Source organism: Dromiciops gliroides, chromosome 2 (assembly GCF_019393635.1).
Source record: "Dromiciops gliroides isolate mDroGli1 chromosome 2, mDroGli1.pri, whole genome shotgun sequence".
NCBI classification, from domain to species: Eukaryota; Metazoa; Chordata; class Mammalia; order Microbiotheria; family Microbiotheriidae; genus Dromiciops; species Dromiciops gliroides.
In genome coordinates this window covers 139,934,954-139,952,986 of record NC_057862.1, presented here as the reverse complement: position 1 = coordinate 139,952,986, position 18,033 = coordinate 139,934,954, and the positions used below count along the sequence as shown (strand labels likewise).

At 34.9% G+C, this 18,033-nt stretch overlaps 1 protein-coding gene across 1 annotated transcript in view; it reads right to left on the bottom strand.

Moving 5' to 3' along the window:
* FAM189A1 (family with sequence similarity 189 member A1) overlaps positions 1-18,033 on the bottom strand; it is a 556,488-nt gene that overhangs the window by 129,637 nt on the left and 408,818 nt on the right. Inside the window, exon 4 of the mRNA XM_043987879.1 lies at positions 5,909-6,043. Coding sequence (XP_043843814.1) covers positions 5,909-6,043 — 135 coding nt within the window. The remainder of the gene's footprint in view (positions 1-5,908; positions 6,044-18,033) is intronic.

Here is an 18,033-nt window from a genome sequence, read left to right as displayed (position 1 = left end):
AAACAGAGAAGGCCAGTTTGGAAAGATTACAGAATGTGGGAGAAGAATATGTCCAACAGGGCTCCAAAAATACAATGGGTCCAGGTCGAATAGTACTTCAAATCTAAAAAGAAGAGACTTAATATTTATTCTAGGGGCAATAAAATATTGTAAACAATAGTACAAAAATCTCAGAATTATCTGAGGTTGGTCAGGGAATCTAAGTACAGCAAAGAAATATTTTTTCAGTTATTTGGGGAGAAAAATTATGCTGGAGGAAGGAATGTGACTTTTATACAGGGTGGAAAGGATAGTACAAGACAAGAGAAAAAGTAAAGCTGCTAGGTTCTTATTTTGCTTTTATTTTCTTTGCAAAGGAGAATGACTTTTATACCTAAAATGGAAAAAAAGGAGCAGGGAGTTGATAACCAAGGTCACTAAGGAGATAAAGAGCATCTAGATACACTTTATTAATTAAGTCACATGGCCCATATAAATTCCAAAAGAAATACCAGAAGAAATAGCTGGTGTGATTTTTGAGCTCCTATTAATAATAAAGATCATGGAAAATGAGCAATATACTCCAGGGTTGGAGAAGGGTGAATATTGTCCCAATTTTTGGAAAACAAAAGAGAAAAGAGTCTATAAATGAAAGCCCAACAAGTTTTGCTTTTGTTCTCAGGAAAACCTAGAAAAAATCATTAGAAAAATGGTCAGTACATATCCAGAATCCAGAAAGGGGAATGTTGAAGCCCAAAGACCTGTCATAGCTTCAATCATAAGAATTCATGTCAGCACAACTGCATTTCCTTTTTTTTTTGGACAGAATTACTAAGCTTGTAGATGAGGGCAAGCTTATAGATGTAGATCATCTCTATTTTAGCAAAGCCTTTGATAAAATTATCTCACTGTATTCTTGTGGAAGATATAGAGAGGTAGGGATTAAACAATAATACAATCAGATGTATTCAGAACCAGTTGAACAGTCAACTCAAAAAGTAGTCATTAATGCTTTGGGGTCAGTCAGGAGGTCTCCAATGGAGTATCATAGGGATCAGCAATTGGTTCTGTGCTGCCGAACATTTTATCAATGACTTGAGCAAAGGCATAGATGTTATACTGAATAAGTTTCCAAATGACACAAAGCTGGGAGGATGGCTAAGACATTCAATGATATGATCTATATCCAACAGGATGTTGACAAGCTCAAGCACTGAGCTTAAGTCTGTGAGGATAAAATTCAGCAGAGATAAATGTAAAGTCTTGAACTTGAATAAAAATGTTAAAAATTTTAAAATATAAGATGGGGGAGGCATTAATATTCAGTAGTTGTGATAAAGGATCTAGGATTTTAATGGGCTTAAAGACCAATATAAGTTAGTAGTATGGTATATCATTTTAAATAATAATGCAATAATGGGCTACATTAGGAGGGGTCCCAATTTTAAGAAATAGGGAGGTGACAATCAAATTGCACTTTGTTTTTGTCTGGTTCTGGGGACCCTTGTTTAAGAAGCACATGGATAATCTGGAGATTGTGCAGAAAAGTGCAACCAGCCTGATGAAGGACCTTGAATTCATGATATATGAGGAATTAGGAATGTTTAACTTGGAGAGAAGGCTGGGGGTAGTGGGAGAATAGATTGCAACATGAAAACTATGTTCAAGTACATTGTAAAATTTCATGTGGAAGAGAAAATCAGACTTTTTTTCTTTTCTGTTCCAGAGGGCCAAGAACAATGGTTAGAATATGAAACTAGGTAAATATAATCTAGTTTTGGGGGGGTGGGTGGGAACTATTTCCTAACATTTAGAGATATCCAAAAGTGAAATAGGCTGCTTTGAAAGGTGGTGGATTCCCTTTCTCTTCCCTTCACCACCACTGGGATCTTCAAATAGAGGCTAGACAACCACTTGGCAGCCATGTTACACAGGAGATTCCTTTGTGTATGGATTCAATTAGATTGATGACCCTTCCAATTCTCAAATTCTGTAAGTATGTTCTTACAATTCGACAGGAAGCCAATTAAGTTGACTGAATAGAGGAATCACATGGTAAGAAAACTGCTTTGGTAACAGTATGCAGAAAGAAGTGGAAAGAGATCTGAAGCTCCCACCTTCACAGTGAATTTATAGAGTATCAGAGAATATGCTGACATAATTTAGTGGGTTTTGTCAAATTTTTCATGAGATATATTGATTCCTTCATTCTCTTCAACAGATAATGGTGCATAAAATGCAATTATCTTTATGGTGACTTGTATGTTTACTTGTAATTAACATTAGAAGGGGAAGTGACCAAGTATTCTATGAAATGAAATTTTTGGTTGCCTCTGAACAGCCAGATACTAATGCTGTTAATCTTTTTTGTTCACCTTTCATGGTGAACATTTAAGCCTCCTTTCCATTTAGCCGCAATTTTTTTTCACATTTTCTGGTTTATTTCATAGTTGTTGTTGACTTGTATCCAACTCTTTATGACACCATTTGGGGCTTTCTTGGGAAAGATACTGGAGTAGTTTGCCATTCCCTTCTCCAGTTCATTTTACAGATGAAACTGAGTCAAACAGGGTTAATTTACTTACCCAGGTTCACACAGCTATTAAGTGTCTGAGGCCAGATTTGAACTCAGAAAGATAAGCCTTCCTGATTCAAAGTCTAGCACTATATTCAATGTGTCACCTAGTTGTCCCTTACTTCATAGACATAATGTCAACAGAGATGTAACTTAGTTTCTATAGCAGTGCATCAACTCAAAACAGTACTAATAGTTGAATAGCATTTGTAAATGATTGAAGGTTTTTATCATTCTGACCCTTACTATCATTGTTGCTAAACCAGAAGAGTACTACACAGGAATGATTTTTAAAAAATTATCTGGTTTATTAATATTCAGGTCAAAAAATTAATCTTGTAGTAGTTAAACTACTAGTGATAAGACTTTCTGTATTCAGAAAGGCTGATTCTCAAGTATTAGAAAAAATATGTAACCAGTTCCAAATACAAAGCCTTTCTATCATGGTAGAAGTTTTAAGAGCTTGTGATTGCTTAATCTAGAATTTGAGATACCAATGTGTCCTTTACACAACAATGAATCATCAGGACTTTAGTGAAAGTAGTTTATTATAATTAAATGTTTATATGAGTTTTCTGTAGTCACAAACATTCTAAAGATAACTGGGTTTAATTTAATCAAGGGAAGAAAAAGAACATATTTGGCTAGATTCCAATTTAGACAGCAATTAGATATTCTAATGTTGAATGTAAGTAAGAGAGGGAGTTTAAAGCCATCATGATGTAGCAGATATAGTGATGGACATGTAGCCAGGAAGATATCAGTTTAATTCCTGCCTTAAGTATTAGTCATGTGGCCTTGGGCAAGTCACTTAACCTCTCTTGGCTTCAGTTTTCTTATCTGTAAACAGGGATAATAATAGCACTTATTTTGAAGGGTTGTTGTGAGAACCAAATGAGATCATATATGTCAAGCACTTTATAAACTAATTTAACATGTTTACTTAGTGCCAGGCGATATAACTTATAAATAATAATGTACATCATTAAACCTATCTACAAAATCTTCATCTGTGAAAGAATATGGATAAATCTTCATTGAGCTTTTAATATAAACATTTCTTAACAGACATCAAAGATTTAATACAAATTATTATTCCTTCTAGAGATTACAGAACCACATGTGAAAGGGCTAAAGGAAAATTGGTAAGGAAAATGTTAAGTAATAAAAGTACCAGATTATTAAGGAAAGACTTCATAAAGTATATACTTTACTTTTCAGTTAGAAGTTAGAGGATTATCTAGCCGTTCACTGAAAGTCATGAAATGCTGCAACCTGTTATACAATTAGTTTGCTATATTAAGAAGCTTGAGAATATGGTATACTAATCAGAAAATAGGCAACTTGAAAATTTCCTTTCCTATTAATTTATGGCAATACAATGAGTCATGGCTGCCCAAAGTGAGGCAGCTGGGGTGTGGATAGAGAGTAAGGAAAAACTAGATTCAAGTCTTGCTTCTGATATATGCTTGGTGTGTGACCCTGGGTACATTATTTAACTCCTCATTGTCCTAGGCAACTACACTGTCAGTTGTAGAGAAGGTGCTGACCTGCTTTGTAGAGGAAAGGGTCTCTTCAACAAGTTCCCTATAATAATGTAATAGGTTAAGTTGCTATTTCTTTCAAAGTCTCATGTGAACTTCATCAAGTCATTTTATTATGATTTATCAAAGGTACATGAATTATACATAAATTACCTTATTTGGTACTATATGAAGGGAAATTACTTCCCTTATTATAGTTTCTAGATTCTATAGGTAGGTGATTAACTGTGCAACTTTAATCAGGCCTAAATATGAGATAAATACTAACTACTTTTCTTCAAAAAAACAAAAAAAATCTTTCCTAAATGATAAGTACTAAAATACTCTTCAGATACAAGGTTCAGGATTTGGTTGAACTCTGTAAAGAGGCTTTAACACTCAAATTTCCTCCAAAATTCAGTTTTCAGACCAATATATGTTATGACGTAAGATGGAGTAGAATAAGGGAAAACTATTTTCTAGTTCATAAAAATTTCATTTTATTTTAATCTTTGTGCGGTGGTAAAATATATTCAATAAGTTTTTTTCTGTTTCTTCTATCTACAATGGAAAGAATAATGGAGGAAGAATAAGGTAAGGGGAGTGGAGATGGAGGGGAAATAGATGCTTTTTATCCCCATTGAAGTCCTGTTTGTAATAAAAATATTCAGTAAATTGAAAAGAATAAAGCTCTGTGTTGTTACGACAGCTGTTCTCTCTTTACCAAAAAACAACAACAACAACAACAAAAAAAAACAAACCCAACTACGACAACCAGATAGCAATTACTAATCATAATTAGGGAAAGTGAACACCCTCACTGACAGTTGCTGCCCTGATTAGTTATAATTTGTTCATTTGCCTCATCAGACATCTTTCTCTTCATGAACAAAGTCAAAAGGCAAAGAACTTGCAACTTTGTCCAGGGAAATGGCATCTGATCTTTAAGTATCAACATTTTGGTCATTTTTCTTCATATTCTGGTCATTTAAAAATAATGCATAATGTTAATTATCTGAGATTATACCAAACAAAAGCAAATTATCATTTATTTTTTAAAAAACCTTAGTATTACTTTGAATATTATAAATATTCTTATAAGAAATAAAACTTTTAAAAAATATCCTGAAACTCAACAAACAAGAATCATCACCATATGTTGAAAAATGTCTTCTTTCCGTCATAAACATCAACTTTTAAAACAGTTGCATCCATGGAAAATAGGTGAGAAATGACCTTTAATTACTTAAAAAAAACCTTCTTATTCTTACATATTATTTTAGCACCCTCAAATTTATAAAAACTATCTCAACTGTCTTTTTTATGCAGTTGTAGGAAAAAGAAAGGGAGTAATTTAAACAATTGTTCTAGCCAATTTTCTTTAATCAGTTGCTATACACTGGAACAAACTATTGAAAGATGGGATATCTATTTCTTTGAATATTTTAAAAAATAAACAACCATCTGTCTAGGATTGCATAGTAGCAGATATGTCTGGAAGAAGTGAACTTATGACTAGATGGCATTTAGAGGATGTTCCCAACTTTTAATACTCTATTTTACTATATTACAGAAACAGCAAAATAAAGTAGTAGAATCTCTTTTCACTTTAATAAAAAGTAAAATGAAACATGGCAAGCAGTAACTATGAATATGGTTGTAATTGACCTTATTACTACTTTTAAAATGTCAGAATTATTTTTCCCTCTTGCTTTTGACCTCCACTGATGAATAAACTAGAAAAAAAGAAATATGCAGCTCAATAATTCCTTTAAATGCTTGTAATCGACCAGATGCAAATCAGTGAACAAAAAAGCCCAAGTCTCATCACCTTCAAAGTCAGTCTCACAGCATTACAATCCTCCTGAAGTGGGTTCAGTTTCAGGGTTTCACCAAGGTTGCTGCAGCCCGATGATTGATGTTGCATTTCACAGCAAACACAGACTTCGACACTGTCGAATTTTATCTAAAGAAAAAGCACAAAAATATGTTATCAGAGCAGGATTTTAATCTTTCCCATTTAAATTTTACCTGGAAAATTAACAAGCATCATCAATGAAAGGTAAAAAAGGCTTGAACTTTCTAACACCAGTTTTGAGTAATGTATAATTAGCAGAGCAAAACTGTTTCTATTGACAAGAGCACTGTTTTAAAAATGCTCTTCATAAATGAGAAAAATAATATGAGGGATATTCTATTGCTTATGATAAGATGAATTATTGAAAAGAATAAAGCAGGGGGCAGCTAGGTGGCGCAGTGGATAGAGCATCTGCCCTGGAGTCAGGAGAACCTGAGTTCAAATTCTACCTCAGACAATTAACACTTACTAGCTGTGTGACCCTGGGCAAGTCACTTAACCCCAATTGCCTCACCAAAAAAAAAAAAAAGAAAGAAAGAAAGAAAGAAAGAAAGAAAAGAAAAGAAAAGAAAAGAAAAGAAAAGAAAAGAGAAAAGAATAAAGCACCTAAATAATAAAATGTGGGGATCAAATGATCCAAAGTGTAGGCAATGAAAGCAAAGGCTAGAAAAAGAAATGAAAGCACATTAAGTGATGAAAATGGAAAAATAAATATTTGGTCTATAGTCATAACTATTTTAAGCATTTCATAGTAACAGAAAGGTCATAGGTAAGGAAAAATGGAAATTGATAGACTGGGAAAGAAATGATTATTTGATAAATACACTGAGATGCCAAGAAAATATGACAGTATTAAAAACACCAGAGATCATATTTTAAGAAAGAAAATATACTAAAAACGAGTAAATGAAGAGAATTTTATTGATTAAAGCACTTGCATTTTAAAGTGTTTTCTGGGGGGCAGCTAGGTGGCCCAGTGGATAAAGCACCAGCCCTGCATTCAGGAGGACCTGAGTTCAAATCCAGCCTCAGATACCTGACACTTACTAGCTACATGACCCTGGGCAAGTCATTTAACCCTCATTGCTCAAAAACAAAAACAAAAAAATTTCCTAATGAAGAAAATAGCATTTATACTTGCATAATATGCTTCACAGTCCACTTTTTCCTTGTCACTTTAAATTTCAAATGTATTGCGGGCAGCTAGGTGGCCCAGTGGATAAAGCACTGGCCCTGGATTGAGGAGGACCTGAGTTCAAATCCAGCCTCAGACACTTGACACTTACTAGCTGTGTGACCCTGAGCAAGTCACTTAACCCTCATTGCCCAGCAAAAAAAAAAAAATCAAATGTATTAGCTGTCAACTAACTAAATGGGCTTAAAATGTTTATTTGTTTCATAATCAATTATTCAGGTTACTTCTTTCAAGAAAAACAAATATGAATTAATGAAACTGCCTAAAATTCAGGAACATTTAAACTAATTATAAATACAATAAATATTAATATTAACATCATCATATACAAATGACACCAAGACCAATTCCCTATCCATTATAGCACACTACTTAGTGTAATATTATGTGGGTAAATCAAACAGTTAACAAATATTTATTAAGCATTGTACTATATGCCAGGCACTGTACTATACTGTGGTTACAAAGAAAGGGGGAAAACTGTTCTTTCCCTCAAGGGGCACACATACTAATGAGGGAGACAGAATGCAAGTAACTACATGTATATACAAGAAATATACAGTTTAAATTGAAGATAATCTCAGAAAGAAGGCTGAAGAAACTTGGGGGGTGGCAGTCAAGGGAAAGGCTTCTATTGGAAGGTAGACTTAGGGCTTGTGACTAGGTTGGTAACACCTTCAGAATTGTGCTTTAGCACAATCACTGACAGCTGATTGGAGAATGGATTGGAATGGGGAAAGACTTGAGGCAGGGAGACCCATGATAAGACTATTGTAATAGAACAGAAAAAAGGTGATGAGAGCCTAGTCTAAGTAGTGGTGTGAGTGGGGAGAAGTAAGAGAGATTGTTGTAGAAGGAGAAATTATAAAATTTGAAAACAGGTTAAATATGTGGGCTTAGTGAGAATAAACCATTGAGGATGACATTTAGGTTGTAATATTGGGAATTTGGGAAGGGGAGATTGGGTGGGGAATAAAATGAGTTCCTTTGAAATTACAACCTCTTTAATATCAGGGAGATAAATTTATGAAATGCAGTTCACTATGTGAGAAGCTCAGAATACATGTGAGATTTAATAAATTAAATTTCATTTTTCCAAAATATTTATATGATATCCCTTATTTCATAGTCTCATTTCTGTGTTAATGGTGCTCAAAAGGGGCAGCTAGGTGGCACAGTGAATAGAGCACCGGCCCTGGAGTCAGGAGGACCTGAGTTCAAATCTGACCTCAGACACATGACACTTACTAGCTGTGTGACCCTGGGCAAGTCACTTAACCCCAATTGCCTCACTAAAAAAAAAATAGTGCTCAAGAAGACATTTTTGTTTGTTTGTGAAATAAATTGTCTTAACCATAAGCTTAAATTCATCTTAGTTACTGCCTGTCATTCTAAGTAACCCTCAAACATATATGGAATTTCAAACTTTAGAAGTCACATAAAAATATATCATCTAAAAAGATTAATATAAGAAAGTAATATAATTTACACTTTTAAATTTAATTTATAGAGACTGAAATGCAAGAAATTTTCAGTGACATAAATCATCATAGAAATGGTAGCATCAACAAGGCAGGTTTGACACAGTAGCCCCTGTAAATATTCAGGAGAGGAAAACAAAATTTTAGAATCTATTAATTAAGAACCAGTGAATTTCTAGATGAGAGGAATTCTTATGATCTATGGGCAAAGAGGGAATGAACCATAATGGAGAAGAGATTGTAGATTCTAAAAACCTAAAAAAAAATAGCGTTGGACAGGTAGATCCAGCATTCTGTAATGAATATCTTTGGTCTCTCATGGATTCAGACAAGTCCCTGTGTGTTTAAATTCCAAATACCCTATCACAACTGAACCATGTAGAATCACTAAGAATTCATAGCCACTCTACATGGCACGTCTTGTCCCTGACTATATTATTACCACTCCAATCTGAACCAACTATTTTACCAGAGAGAAAAGAGAAATAGAAAAAACTAAGATTAATTAACTTTATCCTCTGACTTCACGAAACTCACAATCTTAAAAAAACACACATAATTCCTCCATATAAATCAGAAAGTGATAAATTAGTTTCTACCATAACCTTTACTTTGCCAATCATTTCAAATACATCTAATGGTGTGATCACTATCCTCTACTAATGAAAGTCATTGATAAAATAATATTTGCTTTGGAAAAATAAAATTTAGAGCCATTTCTGGTACAATTCACATACTCCATAAAACAAGGGGAATTCTGTATAAAATTTTAGAAAGGTGAGGAAGGCCTGTCTGAGCCTTAGATTAAGGGCAATAATCAGATGTCCAATAAAAAAGAGTAGTCAACTTAAGAAAGGGAAAGGCTACAGATTTTATACACATACATATAGGTATGCATACGTACACATATGTGTATATACAAACATACAGCTAGGTGATACAGCAGATAAGAATACTAAACTTGTGGTCATAAAAGATCTGAGTTTAAATTCACTGTGAGACCCTGGACAAGACATTTAAGCCTCTGTTTGCCCCTGTTTCCTCATCTGTAAAAATGGGAATAATAGCACCAACTTTCCTGGGGTATGAGAATAAAATTAAATGATAGTTGTAAAGTGCTTTGCAAATCTTAAAGCACTACACAAATACTATTATAAATAAATATAAGCACACACATATCAGCCTCCACAATAGTCGACTAGTCTTGCTTTTTCATTAATGAAATTTATATATATTTAGGATTTGATATATTTAGGATATATTAAGAGGCTATCTTCAAGGTCTCTTGGAGGGAAGGGGGGGTTATAATATATGATGAAAACCAACAAATTAAGACATTGGAAGGGAAAAAGAGAAAGAAAATCAATTCAACTCAATTCAATACATTTTATTAAGTACCTATTATATGCATAGCAAAGAGTCCTTGGTATCAAGGAACTTGACAAGTTATATGATTATACCATGGCTACTAGTATTTGAACCTTAACCATAACCTAAGGCATCTAACAACACATATTTCCTAAGGGAATGTAACTCAATATTTGATTTTAAAAATAGTTGAACTTTCAGGAATTTTTAATCTAAACAAGTTAAGGTAAATCTTTGTAACGAATATCTCTGATAAGCATTTGGTTTCCAAAATACATAATTAAAAGAAATATGTGCCCCAAAGCCATTTCCATATAGACTTAACGACTGGAATGACGCCACCTGCTGGAGACTTACTGTAGAAAAGCTCTGCCATGAAGTGAAGGTCTTTGAGGGCAAGACCAGGAGTCTTTTCTTTGGCGTCAGGAAGTGACGTCTGCTTGTAGGAGGAAGGAGGGGGGAGCCTGGCGCTCTGACTGGGGCTTTTTTCCTGAGGACTCCGGTGGAGAAGGGAGCAAGAAATGCGCTCTCCCTTTAAAAGATAGATGAATGTAGGCCTTTCTCTCTCTCTTTACCAAATTCTTATTCTCCTTAACAAATGCTTAAAAGTCTAACTCTTGCTAAAGCTTATAATTTATTGGCGACCACTCATTAGATATTTTAGACAGACTAGCTAGAATTTTAGCTTTAACATAGACAAATCATCAGAGGATACGAACAAGTATTTCTCAAAAGGAGAATTGTAAACAATTAACATGTGAAAGAATGCTCCAAATCACTAATAGGAAAAACACCAATCAAAATAAGTTTGAGGTTTCACCTCAAATCAAGAAAATTGGAAAATTTGTCAAAAGATGGGAAACTAAGATTGAGGAGATAAAGTAATTTGGCCAGAATTGGGACCTGCAATCCTCTTGGTTCAAGTCCAACACAAAGGCTGAGGGGGGTAGGGAGTCAGCACAAGGTTGAGTGGTACAGGAATGCTAGCTTCCCTCCTGGAGGGGTAAAAATGGGGTGGTGGTGGGGTTCAGCATCTAGTTAGGAAGAGGAATACTGGCAAGATGGTTGGGTGTGTGGTGGGGAAAGGCTTCCAAAGGAGTCTACTCTTGCTGGGCCCATTGCGCTTCGGTAAAGGAGAGGTAGATACCCAACAGCACTTCCCTCCTTCTAGGCCCATCTGATAGTACATAGGCAAAGGGAAAAGGTGGACTGGGAAGGAGAAGGATGAAATTATATGCAGTATTCCACATCCAGAATACCCTGCCTCTGGAAAGAATAGAGGAGAGAAGTATATATTCATGTTTCTTCTTCAGGGCCAAACTTGATGATTATAGTTACACAATGTTGATTGTGTGATTGTGGCTGTTGTTCTTTACATTCATATTTTGGTCAATTTATATAGTGTTTTCTTGGTTCTGTTTACTTTACTTTGCATCAATTTATGTCTTCCCATGTTCCCTTGTATTCTTCATATCCTTCATTTCTTCCAGTACAATAATATTCCATTAAATCCATAAACCACAATTTATTTAGCCATTACCTCCCACCTCCATTCAAGGATATCTAGTTTCTTTCTAAATTGTTGCCACTACAAAAAAGTGCCAGTATATTTTGGTGTTGATTGTACCTTTCTTTCTGTCTTCACCTCTCTGAAGTCCATATTCAAAAGAACACAAATAGGCAAAAAGATAAGGATATTTTAGTCACTTTTTAAAGTATATTCTAAATTGCTTTTCAAAAAGGCTGGATCCATACACAAATCTAGCAGTAGCATATTAGTGTATCTTTACACAAACCCTCCTACATTATCTTTGACAATGTGCTATGTGTATGATGAATATTAGAGTTTCCATTTTCATTTTTCTTATTACAATTAATATGTAACTTTTCAAATAATTTCTAATACTTTATAAATCTTTTGAAATTTGTTCATATTCTTTAGGAAACAGCTGTTGGATATACATGTATATCTAATATGTGTCTATATATTTATATTTTATGGCAGACCTTTGAGATATTTGATACAAAGATTGTCTTTTTTATTTAAAATTTTAAAATTGCCTATTAGACTGTTTCCCTTTAGTACAAATAAAAATAGAAACCCTTTTAAATGTCATATACTCAAAGTTATTCATTTTATCTTTTGGGATTGACCTTATCCTTTAAGCTAAATATTCTAGCCTTAGTGCTATAAAAGTTATATGATCTGATTCTCTTCTAATTTTGTTAATAGTATGATCCTTACTGTTCAGGTCAAGCATATATTTTGATCTGATTATGCTCTTTTGCTAAGATACTGGTCTAAGCCTAACCTGCCAAACTGCTTTCCACTTTTCCCAGCAATTATTTTCAAATAGAGACTCTCTCCTAGTTATTGAGGACCAAATGAAATAATAATTGTAAAGTACTTATCACGATGCCTGACAGACAGCAAGAGATACGAATGTTCATTATTATTATTGCTGTTGTTGAGAGTTGAGTTCAAATCAGATATTTATAAGTTGTGTGACCCTGGGAAAGTCACTTAACCTCTGTCTTCCTCAGTTTCATCAATTATAAAATGGTGATACTGATATCACCTACTTGGCAACTCTTCTATAGCCCTAAAATAGAAAAGGAATTATTAAGTAGGCTAATGTCTGCTTGCATCAACCTATGTGGCTAGCCTAAATAGCAAGGAATAATTTCTAATTGAATGATTACATGGTTCAATGCACATTTTGTCATATTGAAATTTCTCAATGTTTTATACTTTTCATGCTAAGTTTAAAAATGCAAATGGAATTTCTCTATCCCGTACAATTATTTAGTGACATGAATTGTGATATATTATTTAATATGAGGTGGAAATAACGTGGTTTGCTTGAGAGGGAGTTGGGGGAGAGCTGGAAAGTCACTAACTGCTGTGTCCTGTGTCAAGTCCCAGCATATATACTTCATAGGAAAATAAGAATGGAATATGTTCACATATACTCAATCATGTAATGAAATTTGTATGACTATCAGGAAACATTATTATTTCATTTTTTGTCATTAAATCCTAAGCACCAACCTAGCATACTGCCTGGCACAGAGTAGGCAGTTAATAAATGGTTATTTATTGATTGATTAATCCTTTTTCTTACCATTTTGTATTTTATAGATGTTGGTGTTTATTACCTAAATGCACATAACTTTTATTCTCAGAATACATACTAAGTTTGCTAATTATGTAAATAGTTTTTATTATGTATGTGGTGAGCTAACTTTTAGATCTCTGAGGAAATGTTTTGCTTCTCTAATTAAGAAATTATTACTAGGTCTCATAAAAAACAAGACATTTTCTTAAATTCCCACAACCTCCAAAACATCTCTAAAATAGAAGATATATGTCCTAGATAAAACAACTTCAGCTGTCTCTATGGTTTAGGACATCAGAATCCAGGAGAAGGCAGTCGTCTTCCCTCAAAAAACCCCCAAGGAACTGAAGCTCAATGACTGGTCACTCAGTACCCCTCCCCCCACCTTCCATGATACTTGCAGTGAGATACACTAGCAGACCCAAGGACATGACACTGGATTAATCAAAACCCACCCCTGCACCATAGTCTCCTCCCACCTTTTCCAGTGCCCTGGGGAAGCCAGTTCTAGGTTGCAGAAGTTTGCTTGTGCCTCAACAGATAGCTTGGACACAACCTTTCAGAAGCAAAAGCAATCTGGGGGCTATATATAGTCCAGAAGCTGCAAAATTCTGAAACCATATGCACAAGGTGACAGGATAAGATGCAGAAATCTAGTAAAGGTAGTAACACTGAAGAGATGGACAGGGTGTATTAAGGATGTTAATGTTTTGTTTTGTTTTGTTTTTTTGGTTAGAACTACATTACAATAAGGAATGGTCCGTAAAAAGTGGGGAGGGGAAGAAGGGGATAGAGTGGGGAAAGAAGAAAGTCTTACTTAAGAGGTGGGAGGGGGTTCCACTGATGAATGCATGAATGAATGAATAAGAGTAAATCGAGAAGGTTGATGAAAGGAAATTAGGGTTTTATACTGGATGAGGCTTGGGGGATTGATTTTTGGGAAGGGGTGGGAATTAAAAGGCCTGGGGCCAATTGGCACCAAGAGGAGTGAGAGACTATTCAAAGAGGGAGGAGATTTCCAGGTAAATATATTTTTTAAAAGTCTACAAGAGAAGGTATAAAATAATGGTGGATTTCATAATTAACTGGAAAGAATTTCAAGGAACTAATTTGTAAAAGTGTTCCAAAACATTCTGAAAACTACAAAGCAGAAAATTATCAAGAAACTGTCAATGATCTTAATGTAAGGCATGTAACAAGTCACTTAAAATGCTTTTGGACTTTCTAGAAAACCTACTTTATATAAGTGATGAGGATGGAGAAGACTTCCATCAAGAAATCTCTAAAATGAAAAAGTAATGCTAGGAAGAGTGCAGTCTAGGCATGATACTTTAGGATGTTGAAAAGTAACATTCCCTAGGTATGATACAAGAAGTCATTAGTGGTCACGTTTTAGATCACTTACAGAAACACAATTTGGTTTAGTAAAAATGATTTAAGAAACATGAACTATAATCTATATAAAAATGATGAGGGAAAGACCATATATAAATCAATACTTGAAATCAGCATAAAAATACTATAAGGTTCATGTATTTTTATGAGAATGAAAGAAAAAAACCCTTATTTTCTAATGTTATTTCGGAAAAGAGAAGAGAGAATTGTAAAATTAGATTTGTTATATAAAGTAAAGGATATCATATGAAAGAATTCTTCCCTCACCCCTAAGGTAAAAAAAAATAACTAAATAATTTTTCCATTTGTAATTTCTATGAATTTATGATTAATTCTGGGGACACTTTTTGAAAACTACTGGTGAGGTCTATTACCTAGGCATCCTGATTTACAAAAAATCTGGGAGAATTATTTTAGAAACTAGGTAAATGGGAATCACAGTGAGTGGGCCTAAAATGAAAACTCAGTAAATTTTCACTTATATTTTAAAAGCAGGAGTCTATTGGTCTGAGTGAAAGTAGTGAGGAGATGTATATACACAAATAGAAAAGCACAGCTGGCCTGTGCTTACTTGACTCCCTTCCACAAACTTACCAGTGAACATGCCAGCTGCCACCACTAAGAAGTCAGTTAAGTAGGAAGTTAAGGCAAAAAGCTATATGGAATTGGGCAAGAAACCAAGGTGCGTTGAGAACCAAAAGGAATAAGAAAAAGATGGTAAGCTGGACAGGGTAAAATAAGGAAAAATTATGTATCTGGTTGGCACCAATATGACTGAAGTTCTAGTGAAAAAATCCAGAGAGTAGCAAACCATACTGGCTTCCCTAAACTCCATAGGAACAAATGGGACTGAAGAGTGGGGGTAGGATCAATTAGCTCTGGGGGGAGAGTTGGGATACTGCTACCTCATTCATGTTTCAGAGCCTAAATGAAATGTGCCCATCTGTCCCATTCTAAAACTATTTATCTTTCCAACCTCCCAGTGCTTGCAGGTATAGGTAGACACTAAAGAAAAATAGATGAATAAATTCTAATTCTTAATTTGAAGCAATAAGGTTGGCTAAAGTAATTTTATTGTTTTAAAAGAATTTCTATTGAATTTTACTTAAACAGAAATTTACAAAATATAAAGAGAGGAAAGAATCTCTAATCTTTGGGGTTTAAAATATTTTAATATACTGGAGCCTGAAGAGAGAAGTTATAATCTTCAACAATAGTATTATTCTCATCACATACAGTAGCTATCTAACTATTGATTAATGGAGTCAGCTGCTGACTAATTAGCAAGTTCTCCCAGGAGGCTGAGCTCTGGGCTGAATGACTGCCATAAAAGAGAACGTTGGGGGATGGGATAGAGAAAATCTTCACCTACTCTGACTCCTGGGTGGAGGTAATGGCTCTAGTCCACTGGTCTGAGATCTGCACAATGCAGGATCAGTCAGTCAGAGGTTCTCTCATTTGGGATCAGGACTAAAGGAGGAACTTTGCCCATGTCTCTCATCTCCATATAGTTGTTGTGGGGGCATATTGGCACCTATTAGACACATATACTAAACAATCAGGTTGAAATGATTACAAGAACATCAGAGGTTGGAGAATGTGCCCACTGCTATTATGGAAATTAGGGTTATAATACCATGTTGTCCTAGGCACAGGAATATGTTGCCTTTTAACAAAGACAAGGTACCTTATACCTGCCCAACTGGGTTCCTTATGTTAGTTGGAGTACCCACTTTATCCAAGTGCTCCTCAACTTGTGCCCAACTGGAAAAAATGACACTCGACTACCTCAGGCCAACATTTGTCCCTGCTAATAAACAGTTGTATCAAGATGTACTTGGAAGCCCAGGTTACACATCCAACTTTTCAGAAGCCACATGTGTGATGATTCAGCACTACCTTAGAAGGGGAAAGGCTCTCCATTCCAGTGGTTTCTGGGATCCAGGGTCCAGGAAGACTTAGAGCCGATTTTGGATATAATTCTAGCTGATCTCTCCCACCTTCCACCTGGATTAGCAACTCAAACTCACCACATCCAACACAGAACTTGTTATGTAGGTAGGTGATGCAGTGGGTAGTGTGTTGGGTCTGAAAGCAGGAAAACCTGAGTTTTTATCCTGCCTTAGATATTTTGGTGTGTAACCCTGGACAAGATACTTAGCCAGTATTAATCTCAGTTTTCTCAGTTATAAAATGGGCTTAATACAAATACCTATATAACAACTTTGTTGTAAGGATCAGACGAAATAATATATGTAAATCAATTGGTGTATGTTAAAGCATTTACATAAGTGCTGTTGTTATCTTTGTCTTATCCCATCTTCTTGAGTGGTGAGCACACGCACACACTCACACACTCATATCTTCATGAAGGAATGGGTTCTTTAAGAACCTAATTCTATATATGAACATAACTATTCACAAGGGCATGGCAAGTCTAAGAACTCGTTTACCTAAGTTATATAGGATATGGAATTGACCACAGATACAGATCAACAATAGTAAAATCTTTCTTATTATTACTTGTGCCCTCGTAGAGTAATTCAAATATTTTAGTACTGATCTATTGATTAATAGATTTAGTACTGCCACAACACACCTACTGTTCACCTACTCTGATTAAAGAACTTTACTGTAAAAGAAAAAAAGGAGGGACATGGTTAGGACAATATCAAAACTGTTGCCTCAAGGGCACAGATTGATGAGACATGAGCCACAACAGGGGAAAAATGCCCTAAGCTCTGTTTGATTCCAAACAAGAGTCACAATTAATAGCCAATCACACAGCAAAGTTTCTCATTCTTTATAGGGTCTGTCAAAAGCCAGGCTCAGAATTAAGCAGGTGGGAAACTTTCCTGTTCAGATAGAAAATGGCACAATGGGGAAACTAAATCAAAACCTTTGCCTTCACCCTATTTTCCTCAGTTTTTTCATCTGTAAAATGAGCTGAAGAAGAAAATGGCAAATCACTCCAGTATCTCTGCCAAGAAAACCCCAAATGAGGTCATGAAGAGTCAGACCCAACTAAAAATCACTGAACAACAACAACATGTGTCAGACACTGTATCAAGCATTTTCAATCATGTGATCCTCACAACAACCCTGGGATGTGAATGCTATTATAATCCCCTTTACAGATTAGAAAACTGAGGTAAACAAAGGTTAAGTAACCTATTTAAGATTACAAAATTTCTGAATGGATAGTAACTCAGGTTTTCCTGACGCATGCATTTTCCAGTATATTGCTTTAATGTCAAATAGCAAATGTATTTTACATTAAGCTCTGATTTATCATAATTATCCAAATACAAGAATGCATTTCACTGTAAATGAGACCATATTATGGTTTAGTTTCAGGACTTATGTCAACCGAATGAAATGTGGATTTATTATCATTAATGGTAACATTCAAATATCAATTTCCCCAAGGGCCATTAACGGCTTGCTAAGCACCTCAAATTTTAGAGCCCACTCTTTTCAGTGAGCTCATGTTGGGAAAAAAAAATGTGGTAGCAGTCTCACCACCCCATAATTGTTTTT